This window comes from Eurosta solidaginis, chromosome 3 (genome assembly GCF_040869045.1).
Source record: "Eurosta solidaginis isolate ZX-2024a chromosome 3, ASM4086904v1, whole genome shotgun sequence".
Classification (NCBI taxonomy): domain Eukaryota; kingdom Metazoa; phylum Arthropoda; class Insecta; order Diptera; family Tephritidae; genus Eurosta; species Eurosta solidaginis.
In genome coordinates, this window is record NC_090321.1 from 165845126 (window position 1) to 165866065 (window position 20940).

Sequence of the window (20940 nt, forward strand, 5' to 3'; positions counted from 1 at the left end):
ATAAACCGACTGCCCATGCGCCACTTGCCTTACAAAAATTACACCTCTTCTCCAAATTTCCGTTTGTCTTAGTTATTTTCATCACTGAGCCTCCTTCACAGAATTAACTTCATTTAGCCGGAAACATTCTTCCAGTATACTCGTCTCAACAACTTTAAGTGAGTGTTAGTTCCTCCATTTTTCTAGCTTCTAAAGCAATTATCAGGGTATCAGATGAAGATGGGAAGCTACTAAGCAGCATATTCATTGATGTTCAAATCCCTGATAATCTCATTTCGCTAATGTGTTACATTATTCGCACGCTACTCCCAAGCATTTCCTTTTGATGCTGATTTCGTAATATTTCCTAAGCCTCGCGAGCCGTTTCGCCTTTTTATCAATATGGGCTGATTGCCCTCGATACTTAAACTAATGGTTACAGTTGCCTCATCATCCAGCTGCTTCAAAGCCTCATATGGTTCTTTAAGCTTAGGTGCCACGATTCACTTCCATGTTCCTTCTTTTCGCAAGATCAACTCCAATTTATATTTCCATAAATGATACTTGTCTGCATTCAGCTTCGTTAAAGATGGTTTTAAAAACTTTAAGAAAAACTAGGGTTTTATAAAAAGACTTTATTGTAACAAAACTTCTTACAGAATGAAAATTGTATGTAGATGACAGAAATAACTCGATTAGATTATATGGTTTTTTAAATTGTTATGACAGTGAAAATATAACAAAGTATTATACGGTATTAAATTGATATCTCTTACAAAAAGAAGTTCAAAACCTGTAAATCTCATAAGCCAAAAAATAGTTTTATTTGAAATGAAAGAAGTTTAATTTGAACTGAAAAAAGTTTCATTTGGTTTCAAAAAAAGTTTGTTTCATTTGAACTGAAAATGCTATGTTATAGCGAACAAAATCGGCAACTACACTTTCTAGTACCTGTTTTAAGCCTTAAAAACTTATATTTTTATAATAACTTCTAACACACTTCACACTCTTACATAAATAACCGCCCCATCTTACAAAAATGTTTTTTTTCTCTTTTAGCCATAAAAAATATCAGCCATTTATGTCCCGAATATCCCACTACAGTCTCACACACGATCTACAAGACCAGAATATGGGCATTTCAGGAAGCGATTCTTACAGTGTTCAACACGATAGTGAACACTCTTCACCCAGTTTACATTCACCAGCCATACACCAAACCACATACGAAACAGAAATTGTCGATAGATCATTACAACAAAGTGAAGCGAATACTGTTTATTCATCACCATTTCTAACAACTACATCATCTTTAATAAATTCCAATATTCCACTTATCACGAATAATCAAGTAATGTTAAATAAATTTTTAACTCATCCCAATATGGTTACTGTAAGCGTGCCACCGCATGAAACGGATGATTGTCGAACGAGGACTGATACACCAGTATGGAACTATAATGATTATACTAAAGATGATATTTGTGCCGTAAATTGTTCATATTTGGATAGACAACAAAAGGTGAACGAAGCAAAATATCGTACTGGCGTCAATGCCACCAAATGTGCCAAAGAGACCAGAATACGGAGACCAATGAACGCTTTTATGGTGTGGGCGAAAATCGAGAGAAAAAAGTTGGCGGATGAAAATCCAGATCTACATAATGCAGACCTTAGCAAAATGTTAGGTAAGTTCGTTAACTTTTTATTCTTACGAATTCCACACTCACTAGTAACACTCTGCATACAATATTCCCAGCCAGCATTTTTTGAAAATTTTGATCAAAAAATATTTAAATATCATACCCCAAGATGATTAAAAACGTTCAAATTTAAAAGCATTTTCTGTTCGAAAATTAACGTAACGTCGGGAGAAAAATGTACCATAAATGTGATTATTCCTGAATAATAATTTATGATTCCTAATTCGAAACGCTTTTTATTCATATTTGATATCATTGTATAATTGAGCTTTAATAGTTTTTGAGTAATATTTGACTGCTTCTCACAGTCAATTTCTGATAATATTCGTGAATATATTTCAATCGTTTTGGTTGAGATTTTTCAACCATTTTTGGATGCCATTATAATGCATTTATTCTTCATATCTCATTCAAAATATGATACTACATAATAATCTTATTTCATAAGGAGAAAGCATGCGAAAGTGAGCTATTCGAATCACAGCTAACTCGCGAACAAACTTGACCGATATACACCTGCGACTACAACATCCAACATAAGCATGTCGTCTGCATCGTAAAATACGGATACGATACGGGATGTTGAAGCCGTATCCAGGTATGTCAAGATAGTTTCACTTACCTGGGGTTCAAATAGCTCACAACCTATGTATTGTCCAATCATTATGTATTTTCTGGGAAGCTGAAGGGAAGAAATTTGGCGGGGAATCTTCGTTCACGAGCAGCATTACATTTTTCTCTTGAAGAATGTCTTTTGCATAAATAATAAAATTTTTATATATTTTTTCTTAGCTTCATGATTGAAAAAATATGTGTATGTGAAAAAAATAAAATTTTTAATGAAAAGTAAAATTTCAACAAGTATAAAAGTCATTATTCAGTCAACAAATATATTCATAAAAGATTCAGAAAGCTGAATGAAAAATGATTATAAACTTTTGATCACCTAAAGTAAACACATTTGATTCAAAAATGATTCCAAAATGTGATTGAAAACTATATTTAGTTTTTGGTCATCAAATGTAAGCATATTTGATTATTCTTTTTGTTAATTTTTATGAAATATTAAAATCTAGTCATTAAAGGACTTCAAAAATGATTCCAAAAAGTGATCGAAATATGCTTTTTAGTTTTTCATCATCAAAAGTATTCATATTTTATTATTTCTTTTGCTCAATTGTATAATAACTCATTATTTAGTCATAAAGAGTAATCAAATTGTATTGATATGTAGGAAATTCAAAATTGAATCACCTAAATGCTGAGTGGGTTAGAACTGACTTATTTTGTTTTGTTGATTTTCCGACCGGGTGCATAAATGATGTATATGGAACGATTTTCCGTCATCCTTCTCAATTTGGTTCCGAGACAAGCCGGTTTCAGCTTTGTGCCATCATCAGTGTCGATTTTCGTTTTCGAACGAACACCAGAACATCAGAGCGGACAGTCGATAGGTGTTTCGATTATACTTTGAAAGAGATTATACTTTGTAAATCTCTTCAAGAGACAGCTGTCGCCTTGTCCGTCCTGATTTCTCTATAATAATAATATTTACGTACCCGCATAACTTCTCAGGGAGGCTGAGGTAGTTTTATACCAAAGGCGAGGTAAGCCTCCCACTCAAAATCACCAGATTTAAGGCACATAAGCCTATCTTAATTTTTTCTTAAAACTTTACAAATACTTCTGGAAGAATTTGTCTAGAGATCGATTGACCCATCTCAAACTACTCTGAACTGCTAATATACTAAATTGAGTAAAGAAGGCAATAGCTGCTGGTGTCTCATAAGGTTTATCTCTTAAATACTATATTGAGTCTATGCAGTCATTGTGCAGCCAATTCTACTTCGTGTTCTCGTTAGTTGGCCGGCACTTAAAAAGCCCACATACTTCAAACGCTTTTAAAAAGTCCAGAGGAGCTTGGAGTCTTGCATTAACGCCGCCCTTGGGCCCACTCCGACCAAGGCCATCAAACACTATCCTACCACAACTGAATTTGGTATCGAAGAAAATGGATGTAATCGAAACCCTGCGAATGAGAGAAACTGGCAGTTGGAAGATTTGAGGAAGCGGTCATGCTACGATTTTGCGCATCATTGCCACAGTTTCAATAACAATACGCACTGAATATTGCACTTCTAGCGATATTTCCACTAGACTGTATGCAGTGTGCATTCCACACCACAGGAATAGGCAAATATTCCGTTCAGGCTACCATCTGCATTGTTATCGGTACCTATAAGTTTAATAGGAAGTTGGTGGTAGTATAATTTCACCTGAGAGATCTCCTTTCGCCTTCCCGACCATTGTAGCATATGTATATATAGCGGAAAATGTACTTGAGCAATACGCAGTGCTGTAAGTCATTTGGCAACTGTTCCGGAAAAAGGAAAAAGCGTGATTATTTTCTCAGACAGCCAGGCCGCGTTAAAGACGTGGACTCCTGTGACATTAAGTCGGTCATCGAATGCCGCAGATCTCTCATTCAGATGGCTCGGAACTTAAGTATGTGCCTTGTAAAGTTATCTGGACACAGGCATATTGAAAGCAACTGTAGAGCTGATGAGTGGTGATATGGTGTACTCCCTGCCATTTCGACCAATTTTGAACCCGACCCCTTTAGAATTGGCTGAAAGTTTTTCTTCTTTTTCTAGCTTACGAAAGACGATTTTCAGAAGTTTTTCAAATTTTTTCATCCAACTCAAAAAAAGTTATGAATTTAAAAAAAAAACACCGTTTTTGTTTTCAAAATACTATAACTTTTTCAAAAATTGACCGTTTGGGATCTTTTTTTTTTTTTAAATGTTTTTTTTAAATGTACTTTTCGGAAAAAATACAAAAAAAAATTTTGTTTTTTTTTTTCGATTAAATAAAAAAAAAAAAAAAATTCTCGGCCCACTCCGGGATTAGTGGGGAAGATTGCAGAATTGATTGAAGTTTTTTATGAGAAAAAAAGGGGAAATTCGAAAAATCTCGAAAAACTGAAAAATTACAAAAAAAAAAACTTTAAACATGTTTTTGAATTTTTTTCCGAAAAGTAAAAAAATATTTAAAAAAAAAAGATCCCAAACGGTCAATTTTTGAAGAAGTTATAGCATTTTGAAAACAAAAACGGTGTTTTTTTAAAAATCCATAACTTTTTTTGAGTTGGATGAAAAAATTTGAAAAACTTCTGAAAAACGTCTGCCGTAAGCTAGAAAAAGAAGAAAAACTTTCAGCCAATTCTAAAGGGGTCGGGTTCAAAATTGGTCGAAATGGGATGGAATACCCCACATGTATATGACCTCTTTTAAATTCTGTACGAGCATAAACGCTATAAGAAGGGCAAATATGCTCTGGTTAGCACTTCCTACATGCAAAAGTTAGTTTAACCTTTCTATGATAAAAAAATTACTAATACTATTTTGACAATGAACTGAGTGCGGACTTATGCTACGATGCGTGTAAAGGCTCTCACTGGTCACTGTTTGATAAACCATATATAGTTAGGGTTACTTACCGTTTTGGGCATAACAATGGACCTGTTCATGCTAATTTATATTCCTCATGAGTCACAACCTGTGTACTCGAACGGCCAAAAACAAACGCGGGCGAAAATTATTTCCCTATTACAGTCCTTCTACGGTCACTACGGTGAAATATATACAAGACACCATCGCTAAGTTTTGCCATTTCACTATAATCTCAATTCCTGTTGTCGACATGCCGATGACCTCCAAACAAATTTATATTACTGAAATACAATTTAATGGGAAAGAAAGAGCGAACAAATTATGGTTCTGTTATATTTCCTCGGCCTGTGTAAATGATAAGCTCTTCTGAAACAATTTATTTTGTCGCTAATTATATACATATCTGCATTAAGACCTTAGGGCAGTTCGAAGAAAAAATTAATTTTTCCTAAAAAAATGGAGACAGTGTGGATACTAATAGGCCAACCGAATAAAAACGCATTGCGGCAGTTTTCAGTCAAAAATGTTTTATGCACATACAAATTGTATGAGAGCAACCGAAATTGAATCAATTACGTAAAAAGCTAACTCGACTTCCAATTTTAGTTCTGCGTGGCATTTTGGTTTGACGTGTTTTACACGAGGTTATCGCGCCTTACATTTATTTATTTTATGTTTTACACGCATACGCATACTTAATTCAGTTAAGGCCCAAACACACTCGACTTTGTCGCCGTTTTAGCGCTTACGTTGCGTTACCAGCTGACTTTGGTCACACACGTCCCCATGGCTATGTTCTCCATTTATAGTCAATTCACCGGCAGCCCCAAAGTAACTGGAAAGCAGTTCAAAAACTTACATTTTGCTGGCATTGTCAGTCTCTTTCTCTGCAGCTTTGAATTTTTTCTCAAATTTATTGTATTTGCAATTATTCTTTTTCAATATACAAAAATTGTTTTTTTTTTTTGTTTTTAATGTAAAGATTTATGATTTACATCATTGTGGATAAGACAAGTGTGATAACTTCTGCATAGACGTCAAAATTACAAATAGAATGGATCACCTGATTTTCAAAGTGACTGTCCTGCTCTCATCCTGTATCCCTTTCTATCACTCGCTGAAAATAGGCGACCGTATGCGCCGCCATATTGCACAACTTGATTTATCCACAATGATTTACATGTTTGGAATGACTGAAAGTCAAAATTTGAGTTTTCATTTTGCGTTAATTGTTGCAGGAAAAATCTCAACGTGCGTTCTTTCAAAGTGATGCCAGCGTTAAAACGACACAAGAGTTGAAATTTTTCGGGCCGTTAGGGCAAAAAAGTTGTATATATTTGTGCCTTACGCAAACGCAATGCATTTTTATAAGGTTGGCCTGTAATGTTGTAAAAACCTTCAGTCAATCTTAAAATGGCCGCTTTTTTCTAAAGCTTAAAAACAATTTTTGTTGTTATATCGGTCTACTGATTTGTAAGATCGCGGGTTTGAATCGAATTATTTTATCATTGCCATGAAACAAGTCCAATTTTCACATCAATTCTGCAACAGATGTCGCGGGGCTGTGAATATCAATGGGCAGGAACCGAATAGAAGTAGAAATAATGAAGACAAACAAAGAACCGCTGTGATAACTGAATGGTTATAGCAGCGGCGCCTAAACGTTGCCGATGAAGGAATTTAGCTGTCCCCAAAATGGATCTATACAACGAGCTTTGGCAGTTGTCTAAAATTTTTCTTTCTTCTATACTAATTTAAAATTTTTTCAATTAAGAAAAAATTTATCATAACAATAATAATGATAAAATAATTATTGTTAGGATTTGAGCTCGATTCAAACCCGTGATCTTAAAGCTTAAAAATTTTGTCTGCTCGCTTGGAAAAAAATTCAATTGCATAGCAAAAACAAATTAAACAATCGCGCTTAATTTGTTTTTGTTTTCCAGTTGAAAACTCGTCGTATTTCATTTACAATGTTAGATCTCGTTTCACAATTCAGTTTTGACTTCTTCGAAGTTGTCAATGTTATTCAACAATGAATTATGTCCCACCCGTGACAAGTACGCTAAAACAGATGTTAGAAATGAGTAGACATTGCTAATACGCTAAAAATAAATGTAAGGGGCGATAACCTCCGAAGAGATTTGAGGCAGAGCTCTTTTTCCAATTTGCATCGTGCTCCTATTAATTTTTTCTACAAATTGGAGGGACGGGACCTAATTGAGAAGCCATGATGTCATCACTGCCGAGGGGCGACCCCGCTTAGAAAAACTTTTTTTTTTCTAATTGAAAAACTTGTTGTTCCAAATTTACGATGTAGCTTTGCTCGGGCATGAACCCACGATCTTCGGTGTGATAGGGGGACCACGCTACCCCCACACCACGACGCCAATACGCTTTATAATCCTTAATAACAACTAATTACGTCCAGTCGAAATTTGAGTCAAAATATGACATCAATGAAGTAGCGTTTTCATGGCCTTTGAATATGAGCCAAAGCCTTGGGGAGTGAAAACTTCAAATTTTGCGTAACCTAAACTCATTTAGCCCATTAAAGGCTTTTAATTCGAACATGTCCCATTGCGACAAATGCTTTTCGACCCGTGACACTTGTGTTTTGCGTTTATAGCAATAAAATCATTCAAGAAAAATTAATTACTTTTACGCTTTTGAATCCCCAAATGTTCGTTTATCTAAAGGTATTTAAACAAAACATGCTATTTCCATATAGCTATTTTTTTGGTCCCACCCGTGTCAACTATAAAATTTATTATAATTTGCATATATACCAAAATATTGTGAGTTTTTTTTACATAACAGTACCCGTTCAATGTTCAGCTACGACACTGTCTATTAGAACCTGAAATTTCCATCTGGTGTTATCAGAATGCTTCACCAAACATAAAATATTACATACAATTGTCCCACCCGTGACGATGGAACAGCCCCTTTACTAGAGACATGTCAATGGCATTTCGGAAACGGCAATAAATCTTCCGCAGCACTTTTCTCTCCAATACTCTAAGGACGATCCAATCTTCTTTATGATCACGATACGAGGCATAGGTACATGTAGATGGCTGTGATGAGAGACTTATTGGAAGGAATTTACTTTATTTTTACTCTGAGTTTCTACTTTAAGGGATTTAGAAAAATTATTGCTGTTGATTGTATGTCGAGTTTTACTCCTGAACCTTTTTACACACGCACATTTTACAAACAATTTACTAACAAATCGATATTTCATATACGTATTTTAGGTAAAAAATGGCGTTCCCTAACACCTCAGGATAGGCGGCCTTATGTAGAAGAAGCAGAACGACTACGGGTCATACACATGACTGAATATCCGAATTACAAATATCGACCACGTCGCAAAAAGCAAGCAAAGGTGCGAACTGTACAGCCACATGCGAAGGAACAAAACAGTTCTAATCAACAAAGTGGCGCTGCAAACAAATCCTCGTCCGGTCAAAAATCAAGTAACTCTCAAGGCATGAATCAAACGTTCAATCAGTTGACAGATGATAATTCAAAAACACCCTTTAATGCGCAAACAACAAATGCTTCAAACCCAAGTATTTACGAACAAGCGCTACGATCAAATTACTCACCTGCAACTACTGTCGATTGTTGCAGTAATCCCGATACAATCGAACACATGGACTCAATGAGTTGTCAGCCTTCTAATGAAACTCGAACGACGGGCTCGCTAAAATCGTATCAATCAAAGGCAAATGACCAGACGTCAAGTTCTAAAGCAGCAAAGCCAAGTCGAAATCAATCTTCGAACGCAGTTAATTCCGACAAAGATAATCAAAAGGCCATGAGATACGGCAAAGTGGACTCCAAAGCTCAACAAGGTTCGTTTGTAGCATACCCGCTTGCATCGACCCCAAAAGCTGTCATAACGACACGAGGCATGTATGTTACGTGTAATAGTCGAGGTATACTTGATCATGGGTATTCTGTTAAGGGTACATTTTATCCACCCGTTTCCGCTTCTGAAAGCCCATCGATACGAAATAACAACTCAGGTCAAACAGTAACTGACTGCGATATTGCTAACACGTTTGGCACATCAACAGAAGTTGCATTGAATAGTAATTGTGGTGCAAACTATCGGCCCATATATTCTCACGATACAAGTGTTTCAACATCAGGTACAATTCATCAAACGATTGCAAGTTCATCCGATAGCTTTGCATGTCTGCCCAGCACCTATGCGCCCAGCCTGCATTATGATGAGTTTGCACGATATGCCACCGGCATCGAAATGGATTTTACGCCAGTGATTTGTGACAATGGGCAGGAACAGGATAAAACTGAATCGGGCATGAAATTTGTCAAATATCCTGATACAAATCATAATTATGATGATTTTGAAGCGTATAATAATCCTTTAGTGGTATCTGCCTCTGGCTCAAATTATTATACGCAGCTGCCTTACACATTAGCCGCCACAAGTGCTTGTACACCACCGACATCTTTGACATTTCCATTGCAATTGACCTCTTCGGTATATACTCATCCTCATCATCATCATCACCATCCACATCATCCGCATCCACATTCACATCATCAACAAATACATAGTCAACAGTTACAAAACGGTTATCCCCATTACAATCATTTTATTACAACAACAAACAATACCGGCGCCATTGTTCCCACAAGCACACCATTGATGTCCATCAGCTCACAGAATGGTGCCATCGCCGCCACTATGAGCAGTCCAATGCAACAAACGCCCATTTCACCTTATGCTCGTAACGGTGTTGGGAACGCAGCGACCGTTGGGAATGTTGAACGAATATTTGACGCACGAAAGGACGAAGAGATAAGTAATATATTGGCTGGCGTGAGGAAAACCTGTTACAGTAATTGACAAAGCCAATGGACAATGGTTCTACATCTTAGACATAAAAAATTCGTACATACATACAAACATTTATTGTAGTTATACATACATAGTTAATTCATGTGTGTGTAGGTAAACGTTGTTAAATTCAAATGCAAATTTTTAATAAACATTGTTGATCGACCTGGAAGGCCGCGGTTGTCATACATGTACACCAGACTCAAACTTTTTTTTTTTCAATTTTAATACAGAATGAAGAAAAAAATTTACAAATCTGTCGCACCGTCGCCGACCATGATTCAATCAAGCTGGATAAGTGCACTTTTATAACATTACCAGTAATTCAAAAAATTGATCAATTTCTTTTCTGTACTGCAATGGAATTCATTAACTTACAATTACTCACAGAAAAATATTATTAGTACACCTATCCCCCGATTTACACGGAAGATCGGTTCCAGACAAAACCGTGTAAAGTGAAATCGTCGTTTTCCTATACAAAAACCATGTAAAACATAATAAAAAACTTAAAACTAAGTATTCTTTGACCAAAAAACTCGCAATAATAGTAAAAATGATGGCTTTTTGTTCAAATTTTCATCAAACGATTTTCCTTCCACATGAACTACATACTCTGCGTTTGGTTATGTACATACATACATATTCACAATAAGGGGAATCCCTCAATATTGCAATCAGTGTTGCCAAGGGGACTCAAAAAGGTTTTTAACGATTTGTAAATCTTCGGAGTTTTTCAGATTTTGCTGATTTATGAACCGTGTGAAATAGAGGTTTACGCCGATCACTATATCGACGGCGGCGGCGTGGGCTTAGAGCCGGTATTCTTTCTTTAAAAAGCTTGATTTTTCTATTTAAAAAAATAATATTTAGGAAAGGCTTTGTGTTATGTATTTAAGGAAATCAACGTGTTGGCTATTTCGGTATGATCCGAGGTTTTTGCCTCAAGATCTCGCAGACCGTTCAAACATTTTCAGGAGTAGATCCTTGCGGATGGATTGTCCCTCGTTCACTTACTCCAGAGAGGCTTCGAACCTAACCCCGGTCTTCGGAATTGGTACTGCTGCGTCTGCTGAAAAGAAATAGAGATACATAAAATAGCCACACTTTTGTCTGTATATCTCGTGCAAAGCGGAGTTTCTCCTAGGGTTAACTCCTAATAATAGTCACGAACACAATTTCTTTAAATCAGTTGTGGCTCCTTGGGGGTCACGCACAAAGGCGACTTACGGTTTCTATTAATGGTCTATTAATACTCATGACTCTCGTGGCACAGGGCGCCTCCAATTTTTTCGGCTGTTTTTAAGAGCTACAATTCCCGATGTGCGAACAGTAGCAATCCCGACCACCAGTCGCTACCACGCCTCCTGATCCTCACACCATAAGCCAGCACAGAAGCTAAAGGACTGCGACTTCGAACTCATACCTTCGTCGACGTCACTTTCCTAGAAACTCTAGGTGTAGCTTCGAAGACTTTCCAACGGATGCTTTTATCGCGCTATGCTGCCGAGCTACACCAGAGAAACACCTTGAAACGTTAGGGAGTCACTATTCGGCCAAGGATGCCGCCTTCGAAATCATAAGCAATCTAAGTGGAAGTCATTGCGTAATGGGTGAAACTCGTATAATCTTCGGCGCATCTACAAATTAAAATTTTACAAGGACCCTGGATAAAATTTTTAAAATATAGACCAAAGTTTGCAGACGTTTGGTTTCACAATATTGATTTCGATAGTCTTCGTTAAATCAAAACGATATTTTAGAATGAAAGTCGACCGATTTTAAGTTGAAAAATGCTTTCTGCTGTTTTTCAGCCTTGTAATATAAGAGCTCATTATGTATGACCGCGTAGCTTCAGTTTTCAGACTAGTTCGACTGTCCACTACGTTAGGGTAGAAGCACACACCGTCATTAGTTCGACTGTCTTGGGAAAGCTTTTGCTTCACCACTTTGAGTATTCTTGCGAAGGACAAAGCCTCACCTGGTAAATATATGTGCTTACGTATTCACATTTGTAAAAGGAGCCGTAACGTGTAGGTGATATTTAAACTTGTTTGATAGGCTATAATCAATGTGATTCACTCCAAGGGACTAGTTTTGGATAGGGCCGCCAACTTTATGTCAAACCGGGAGACTTGGGCGTTGAAGGATGAAGTGTGAAAATAAAAATTAGCATTTCAGACGCTATTGTATAGTTTCGCAAATAAACAACAGATTTTTGAATGTAAGCCCAAATGATTTTTCAAAACCTCATACGTACATATATCCTCAACTCATAGGTATTAAGTAATGATTAGCTAATGCTAATGATTGCTAATTAACCTTCATTTGCGAAATTCTCTAATTCATTAAACAATTAGAAATAGTCAACTAATTCCTATTAGATAATTGAAATTTTTTTTCTAATGGTAAATCTAATTGCAATTAATTATTTTGATAAAGAAACATTTTTTTCAAAGAATGATTGAAGTGAACGAATAATGATGTAAATAAATATAAATAATTGATTCTAATTCGAGCTAATTGAATATCTAATTGCATTAGCAGAAGTCAACTACATTTCTAATTGTAAAGGTAACCCAATTTTTTTTGCTAATGGCAACTAATTGCAATTAGATTTACCATTAGAGTAAAAATTTCAATTATCTAATGGGAATTAGTTGACTATTTCTAATTGTTTTATGAATTAGAGAATATAAACCAATTGCATCAATTACTAATTCTAATTGCAATTTAACATGTATGCCTCAACTTAAGTATGAGGTAAGAAACATTTCAAAGGAGTGGTTATGCCCCTAGAACCTACTAAAGGATTTTGCATCAGTGATTTCGCTTATTCTTTCAGCCAATCGCAATATAAAATTTAAAAAAAAAATCGGCACATTTTTGCTTTTTTTTAACAAATTGAGGACAATTTGAAAAGCCTTGGGTAATTTTATTTGAATTCATTGTTCATTATTATTTTTTGAAAAAAATATGCAAAGGGAGCATACAAATTCATTATATAACTTTTCTTTTAGGCAAGGTGCACACGAGGCTACGCGTCATAGACGCGTACAAGATATCTCATATGGCTACAATTTCTCTACGCCTCAAGATCTGCACACGAAGCTACTTTCGAGCGTCGCTACAAAAAGCAAACACTTATTGAAAAAAATAAAAAAATTAAATTTCTTCAGCTATATCCGTCCCCGAAACCAAAGGAAAATAGCTATTAAACGTTGTTTGCATCCCCGTGCCTTTGTAAATTATGAAAGGCAATTTTAAACCACCGCGGACTAGAGAAAAGGGTGATTTCTAGTTTCCAACACTTTTTAGCATTTTAAACCCTTCAACAATGTCTAACCAAGCTGTTGTGGTGTTTAATACTCTTTTTCGCTTTGGTAATATACCTTCCACGTACTTTTATTAATTAAAGTAACATTTTTAACTAATTACACAAATTTACATACAAAAAAATGTAAACAAACATCTTGTTCTTCCTTTATTTAAAGCGTACGTACGCTCAGTGACCAACATTGCTGTGCGCTTAGCTACACGAAAATTTCATGCTTTGTCGCTTTCATGCAGCTGACGCCTCGTATGCAGCTCTCCATTCAAATACATTTGTTCGGCATCAAAGCGTACAAATTTCGCCTGCAGCGTCTATGACGCGTAGCCTCGTGTGCACCTTGCCTTAGTGTTCTGTTTTAATAACTTGGTGAATTGGGTGATGCAAAGTCTGTGTTAAGCTGACATCGAAAACGCCTGTTTTTTTAAATAACTTTTGAACAGTTAGAAAGGGTTAAATTTCGCAATTAGTTTCTTATAACTGGCGGTGATGCGCATCCGTTGATAACACTTTCGACCATATCCGACAAATTTTCGGGATGAACAATAAATGGACAGTCTTAACGAGTAGAAAATATAGTAACGCGCCGAACGCCGCCGCCGCCGCCGCGCCGATATTTTTGACATTCGACGGCGGCATGCGAAAAACGACCCTAATCGGCGGCGGCGGCGGCGTTTATCGGCGGCGTATATCTCTAATGTAAAAGCGAAATCGGGTAAAACAAGTACCGTGTAAATCGGGGGATAGGTGTAGTAATTTTTTTTTTGGCCCGAGCATATGGAATTGGAAATGTAATGGCTCAAATACAGTCGACTTTTGCTTCGTTTTGACGCTTATGTTGTGTCAGCAGCTGACTTTGAGAACAAAATAGCGGCAATTGTGAAAAGTTTTATGAACCGAGCAAATCTATTATGATTGAATCATGGAGTTCTTCACTCTACAATGTTTTGCGCGGTTAAATTTTGGGCAGGTTAAGTATGCAAGCTCCGTTCACACCGTTTTATATGAGAAAGAAATTACGTATTAAATTAATCTGATTTCATATCACGTGTTGCGAACTTACCTAGAGCAAGCTGGACTCTATCTAGTCTCGCAAAATCTTTTTTTCTCTGCAATAATGCCCCCTTGTGGAATAAAAAAACTTCTGGGATTAAAATTATTACATTCATTTATTATCAGATTATTGGATTTATTTGACTCCTAATTGTCTCTCACAAGGTCTGATAAGACATCGTAATTTAATTCCTCCTAAATGCTCAGTTTAGAAACCAAACGGAGAAAAGCTCTTTGCCAACAAAGGCTACTTTGTGGTTTGCTGGGTTGAGCTTATTGGTCGTCTAAATAAGCAAAATTTGTTTTTGTTTGATTTGCTTCAACGCGTTTCAACGCTTTATGCGTCATCCTCAGGAAGCTATTTATTGAAATATTTTAATAGTTAAAAATTTTTTAACAACAAACATGAAATTATTACTTACATTGATTAATTTACATAAATAGTATCACATTTTTTTACACTGTGTACAGAATACATATATATAGGTACCTTAATGTTGACATTTACTTGTTTTATTTTCTTTTTGCACAACTGCAGTATAGACATTACTTATGTTGTTTATATCTTCTTTGAAGTTCATTACATTGTTTATCTTTTGCTGTATTCTTAAGCTCTCTAAAATTAGTCTTGTCTTTTCTCTTTTTTCTATATCTAATATTTGTGCATGGTCAAAGTCCGTTATATGGTTACTCTTAGTCAAATGTTGCGCGGGAGCTGTGGTCATTTTCTGGTTTTTTGCATCTGCTCTGTGTTCGTTTAGCCGTATACCCAGTTGTCGCTTTGTTGTGCCCACATAGTACTGATCGCATTTTTCCTCATCTTTGCCGTTGCACTTTATTTGGAACACTACGTTATTTTGTTGCTCTTTTTCCACTTTGTCCTTTGTTTTGGTAAAAATATTAGGTCTGTTGGCGTAATTTATATTTTGAGATTTTATTGTTTTTTGGAGTATTTTCTATCCGTTAAGCCCGGTATAAATGTTACCCCGATAAATTTTTGGTTTTTTCCCATTCACAATTAGATGCTTCCTTTCCCTCTTTGCGTATTTTTTCCTTTGTATTTTCTAGAAGCATTTCAATGAGCTTCTGGGGATAGCTGCTTTTAAATAAAATACTTTTTATAATGTTTTGGGTTTCTGCCATGAACTCGATGTCGGTAAGCGTTATGGCTTTTCTAATAAGGCTTGTCGCTGTATTTAGTTTTTGATTGTACGGATGGTTCGAATGGTAGTTAATTATTCTTCCTGATGCAATGGTTTTTGCGTACCAATTCGTTAATAGTTTTTTATTATTTCAAATTATTTGTAAGTCTAGGAAGGCTATTTTACTTTCTTGCTCTTTTTCTACTGTGAATTTTAAACTATTATGCAGTGCGTTCAATACTCTTAAAATTTCTTTCACGTCCTTTCTCTTTATGATAGCGAATATATCATCTACATACTTATTTATATAAACGGTGACTTATATCTAGCTACTCAACTCCAATCTCAACTTTGGATAAATCCTCGGGAGATCCAAATGAGTCGTGACCGAAGTACTTTCGCCTAGTTCTGGCAAAAGCTGGACAGTCAAACATAAAGTGATTTGGTGATTCTACCTCATCATCCTCCATACAGCTGCAGCAGGATGTAGGTTACAGTATATTGAGACATTCCGCATGGATACCCGTGGGACAGTGCCCTGTCAAAACCCCAATGACCATTGATAGGTGAGCCTTAGTGAACCCAATTATTCCAGCAGACCTCCTGCCATCCACTTTCGGCCAGAAAGATCTTGTAACTCTGCAAGACGTGGTGTCCGCCCAACGTTTGCTGAGTTGACTCGAGGCCCAGCTATGGAGGAGCAATCCACAGGTGGCCAGCCGGATCCCGAAATCCCTACAGCCATCTTCATCCGGTTCGGTTGTACCGATGCGGGCTAAGATATCAGCTTGACAGTTACCCGGGATATCACTATGGCCCGGGACCCAGATAATCTTAATTGTAAAATAATTCGATGCAATCGCAAGCGAGGTCAGGCACTCCCAGACCACCCTCGATCGCACTGTAGTTGAGCTCAAAGCCTTGATAGTCGCTTGGCTATCAGCGTAGATGTTAAATTCCCCAACCGTAGTAGAACTGGATAGCATTCCATCCACCGCATCCTTAATCACAGCAACTTCCGCTTGGAATACACTGCAGTGATCAGCCAACTTAAACTTCCAGCTTAAATTTAGCTCTTGAAAAAATACCCCCACCAACCTTTCCATCCAGCTTCGACCCATCCGTGAACAAGTTAACCGGTCCCATACCCCAGCTAATTCCTTTTCCCCAGTCCTCTCTCGGTGGAATGACTGGGGTGAAGGTTGTATAGGGAGCAGTTATCGGCATTCAATAGTCCGTTCTGTCCGGGATAAAGTCGAAACTGGTAAGAAGGCTAGAGTGTCCGCGGTCAGAAAGTCCATATCCCATATCACGAAGCCTGACCAACGACCTTGACGCGGCCGCTTTCCCGCAATATCTACTGGGTATATGTTCAGCATGACGTTCAGTGTCAAGGTAGATGTTGTTCTGAGAGCGCCACTGATACCGATCAGCGCCGTCCGTTGCACTGACATTAACGTTTTGGAGGTGCTCGCCGTTTCCAGTGCTTTCCACCAGACCAGCACCCCATATAGCAGAATCGGTTTGACCACCATCTCATAAAGCCAGTGTACTACTCCTGGCGAGAGTCCCCATCTCTTTCCGATAGCCCCTCTGCAGCAGTACAAGGCAATGGCGGCCTTCCTGGCCCGATCTTCCACATTGGGTCTCCAGGACAGTTTCATGCCCAAAACAATCCCTAAATATTTAACCCTATCAGAAAGTACCAACGGCACCCCTCCAATCAAGGGAGTTCTGAAATCGGGCATCTTATATCTCCTTGTAAAAAGAACCAATTCCGTTTTTCCCGGGTTGCCCGCTAATCCACATGATTCAGCCCACCTAGCCACAGTATCCAGGTAGTCCTGCACAACATCGGCACGGTGCCCAGAAATTTGCCTCTGACTAGGATAGCGAGGTCATCTGCATAGGCAACCACCCGACAACCATTGGCTTCCAGCTACACAAGAAGCTCGTTGGCTACCACAACCCAGAGGAGAGGAGAGAGGACACCCCCCTGTGGCGTGCCCCTGCACACCTTCCTTTTAATTATGGCCTCTCCCCACTCCGCTGCGACAATTCTGCCGCATAGAAGTTTGCTAATAAATTCAACCAGAGCCGCCTCGACTCCTAAACCCACCAGAGCTCTTTCGATTGCCCCCGGTAAGACATTGTTAAAAGCCCCCTCGATATCTAGAAAGGCACCCAGAGCATACTCTTTGTGTTCTAGGGACCCCTCTATTTGCTTTACAATCGAATGGAGAGCCGTTTCCGTCGATCTGCCCTTGCAGTACGCATGCTGTGAAGCCGACAGTAACCCCCGAGGTATCCTTTCCCGTAGGTACAGGTCAATCTACCGCTCAAACGTCTTAAGAAGAAACGACGAGAGACTGATTGGCCTGAAATCCTTAGGCGATACATGAGAGTTTCTGCCGGCCTTCGGAATGAAAATAACCCTAACCGTGTGCCAAGACTTCGGGATATAGTTAAGCCTGAGGCAGTTAGTATAGATGATGGCCAACCAGCGGCAGGAAATCCCAAAGACTTTTGAAGTTGCGCAGGAATGATTCCATCCGGGCCCGGAAACTTATAGGGCTTGAACGACCCTACAGCCCAGGTTATTTGACTTTTCCGTATTGGAATGGCAGGCACTTCTGCATGGCCAACGACTGCCGACCATGCAGGCGAAGATCCCCGCGCAACTGGGACATCGGGAAAATGATTGTCCAGTAAAAGTTTTAGGGACTCCTCATCCACCATTCCCCACCATCATCTTTCAGATACCCCAGAGGAGCGGGATTCCTAGAGAGTATTTTTCTAAGCCTCGCGGATTCATTGCAGCCTTCTACGTTTTCGAAGAAGCTTCGCCATGCATCTCGCTTGGCTATCCTTATTTCATATTTATAAATCCCCAGACTCACCTTATAGAGCTCCCAGTCCGAGGGAAATTTACTCCTCCTGGCTCTGTTGAAGAGCCGCCGACTGGACGCTCTTAGGTCAAGAGAATCTGACCACCAGGGCGGCTTGCCCTTCCCCTGTAAGTTTTCAATGGGCAGGACAGCTGAAAGGCGCTATTGCTTGCCGAGGTGAAGTTTTCCATCAGAACTTTTATCTCAGACTCGGACAGGTCCGAACTAATGGTAGGCGCCGCAGGCAATAGCTCTCCCAGCTTCCTACAATACAAGTCCCAGTTAGTACTTTTAAGGTTCCTAAAAGATATTTTGGCGGGACGTTTTTCGTTCATCGAGAACTGAAGATATCGGTGATCAGAGAAGGAGTGCTCGTTGAGAACCTTCCGGCCAGATATCCGACCTTCCAGTTCTCTACTAACCAGGGTGAGGTCCAGAACCTCCTCCCTTACCGCAGTAATAAAAGTCGGGTCATTCTCCCTATTACATATACAAAGCCCTCATCCACAATAAAAGTAAATAACGACTCACCTCTAGTGTTGGTATCCGAGCTTCTCCAGATGCTATTGTAACGAATTTACTTGCAAATCCTCTTATTTGCAATCCTCTGCTAAGTTCGAATCACTAAACTGTTGAATAAATAACTCCAATTTGTAATAATGCAAAATGGCCTTTATTAAAGTACTTCACAATACACTCAACTGTGCAACGAATAGCTTGCTTAATAACCACACTGATTGATAGCTCAATGAAACTCTACTATTCAAAATAATACTGCTATTGCTCGCTAGATATCGTCTTAATCGCAACTGCTTGACAACTCAAATCAAACTGAATTACTTCTTACTCGCTTGCCCCGCTTTTATAGTTTACGCTGCATACTTCTAGGCTCTTCGATTTCCAGAACTTACTAGTTGTTTCGGCTACAAAATCGCCAGCCACAACTACGTGCACAAATTATTGCTCTCTCTTGTGACAACTCAGATAAGATATATGCATGTGTTTGTGCATTGCCGCTCCGCTGCTCGTATACGTACATATGTGTAGACGCAATTATTTATTCGTTTATGTAGATACATAAAGATTGAATTATTGATGTGAATGTTTGTAGTTTACAGTCTCTCGCGCGCACATAGGCATATAAGTAAATGCATCTGTGTGTGACATCTCTCTGGGCTGCCTTATATATGTGTATACTTGATTTAATTATTAACGTAAATACTGCTTGGCATGGCCTTAGCATCGCCTTAGTGATGGGATAATTTAGTGATGCTAATATCCGTGACACTGCCCTCCACCTAAGTCTGATCGTCCCGATCAGACAAATCTCTCGATCTAAACGTTGCTAGCCTTTCCAAATGGACCACCTTCATTTTGGTTCGTGGTTTATCGATGGTTTGTATGCGGTACACTACATCGTTGATCCGTTTTACAACTTTGTATGGGCCTTCCCAATTACACTGCAATTTCGGGGACAAACCTTTTTTACGTTGTGGGTTGTATAACAGCACCAAATCTCCTTCCTGAAAACCTTCTGAATTAATTGCTTTATCATATCTGGCTTTCATCTTGTCACTCATAATCTTTGTTCGTTGCCTTATCAGATCATGTATTTCTCTTAGCTCTTCTTCCAAATCACTAGTGGATTTCCTGACATTTCTCTCCGCATTGGCATCTATCCCAAACTTCAAATCAGCTGGCAGTCTAAGGTCATTGCCAAAAATTACTTTTGCAGGGGTTTGGCCCGTTGTCTCATGCACTGCTGATCGGTAAGCCATCAAGAATAATGGTATGCGGGTATCCCATTCTTTATGGTACTTGTCCACTACTTTCCTTAAGTGCTCCTCCAATGTTCTATTGAATCGTTCTACCATACCATCGGATTGAGGATGCAATGCAGTTGTCCGTGTTTTTCGAATGCCCAATGACTTACACATTTCCTGGAACACAGCTGATTCGAAATTCCTGCCTTGGTCAGAATGTAACTCCATTGGTACACCATACCTTGCAACCCAATTGTTTATAAACACTTCTGCTACCGTTTCCGCTTCTTGATTTGGGATTGGGTATACCTCTGGCCATTTGCTGAAATAATCCATAACTACCAGTACATATTTGTTTCCGCCGTTGCTAGTAGGAAATGGACCGGCGACATCCATAGCGATCCTTTCAAATGGCGCACCTGAGTTATATTGCTTCATCTGGCCATGACTTCGTGTTCTGGGCCCTTTCGCTCTGCTGCAAACCTCGCAGTTCGCAATCCACTCAGTGACCGACTGACGGCAACCAACCCAATAGAATCTCTGTTTAATCTTCTCGAGCGTCTTCGTGATTCCAAGATGACCTCCGCTTGGACCATTATGCAGCTCGCTGAGCACGTCAGGAATCCTCTTTCTGGGAACAACTATCAGTTTATTCTTGTATTTACCATCCTCACTCTCCCACACTCGATGAAGGCAACCGGATATCAATTCTAAACTGTTCCACTGTGCCCAATATGACTTCGCAATGGG

General features: G+C 38.5%; 1 protein-coding gene across 1 annotated transcript; it reads left to right on the forward strand.

The window, feature by feature from the left end:
- The first annotated feature begins 1109 nt into the window (after nucleotides 1-1109).
- On the forward strand, nucleotides 1110-10134 carry Sox15 (Sox box protein 15). Its single transcript, XM_067777757.1, has 2 exons — nucleotides 1110-1667; nucleotides 8395-10134. Exons 1-2 carry the CDS (start codon nucleotides 1112-1114, stop codon nucleotides 10020-10022), a joined length of 2184 nt encoding a protein of 727 aa, XP_067633858.1. The 5' UTR covers nucleotides 1110-1111; the 3' UTR covers nucleotides 10023-10134.
- Nucleotides 10135-20940: the final 10806 nt, after the last annotated feature.

Excerpts from the sequence above, each read along its gene's own strand:
- Sox15 (XM_067777757.1), top strand. The coding sequence starts at position 1,112 with ATGGGCATTTCAGGAAGCGATTCTTACAGTGTTCAACACGATAGTGAA. Across the intron at positions 1,668-8,394 it reads AGACCTTAGCAAAATGTTAG|GTAAAAAATGGCGTTCCCTA; the intron begins GTAAGTTCGTTA and ends TACGTATTTTAG.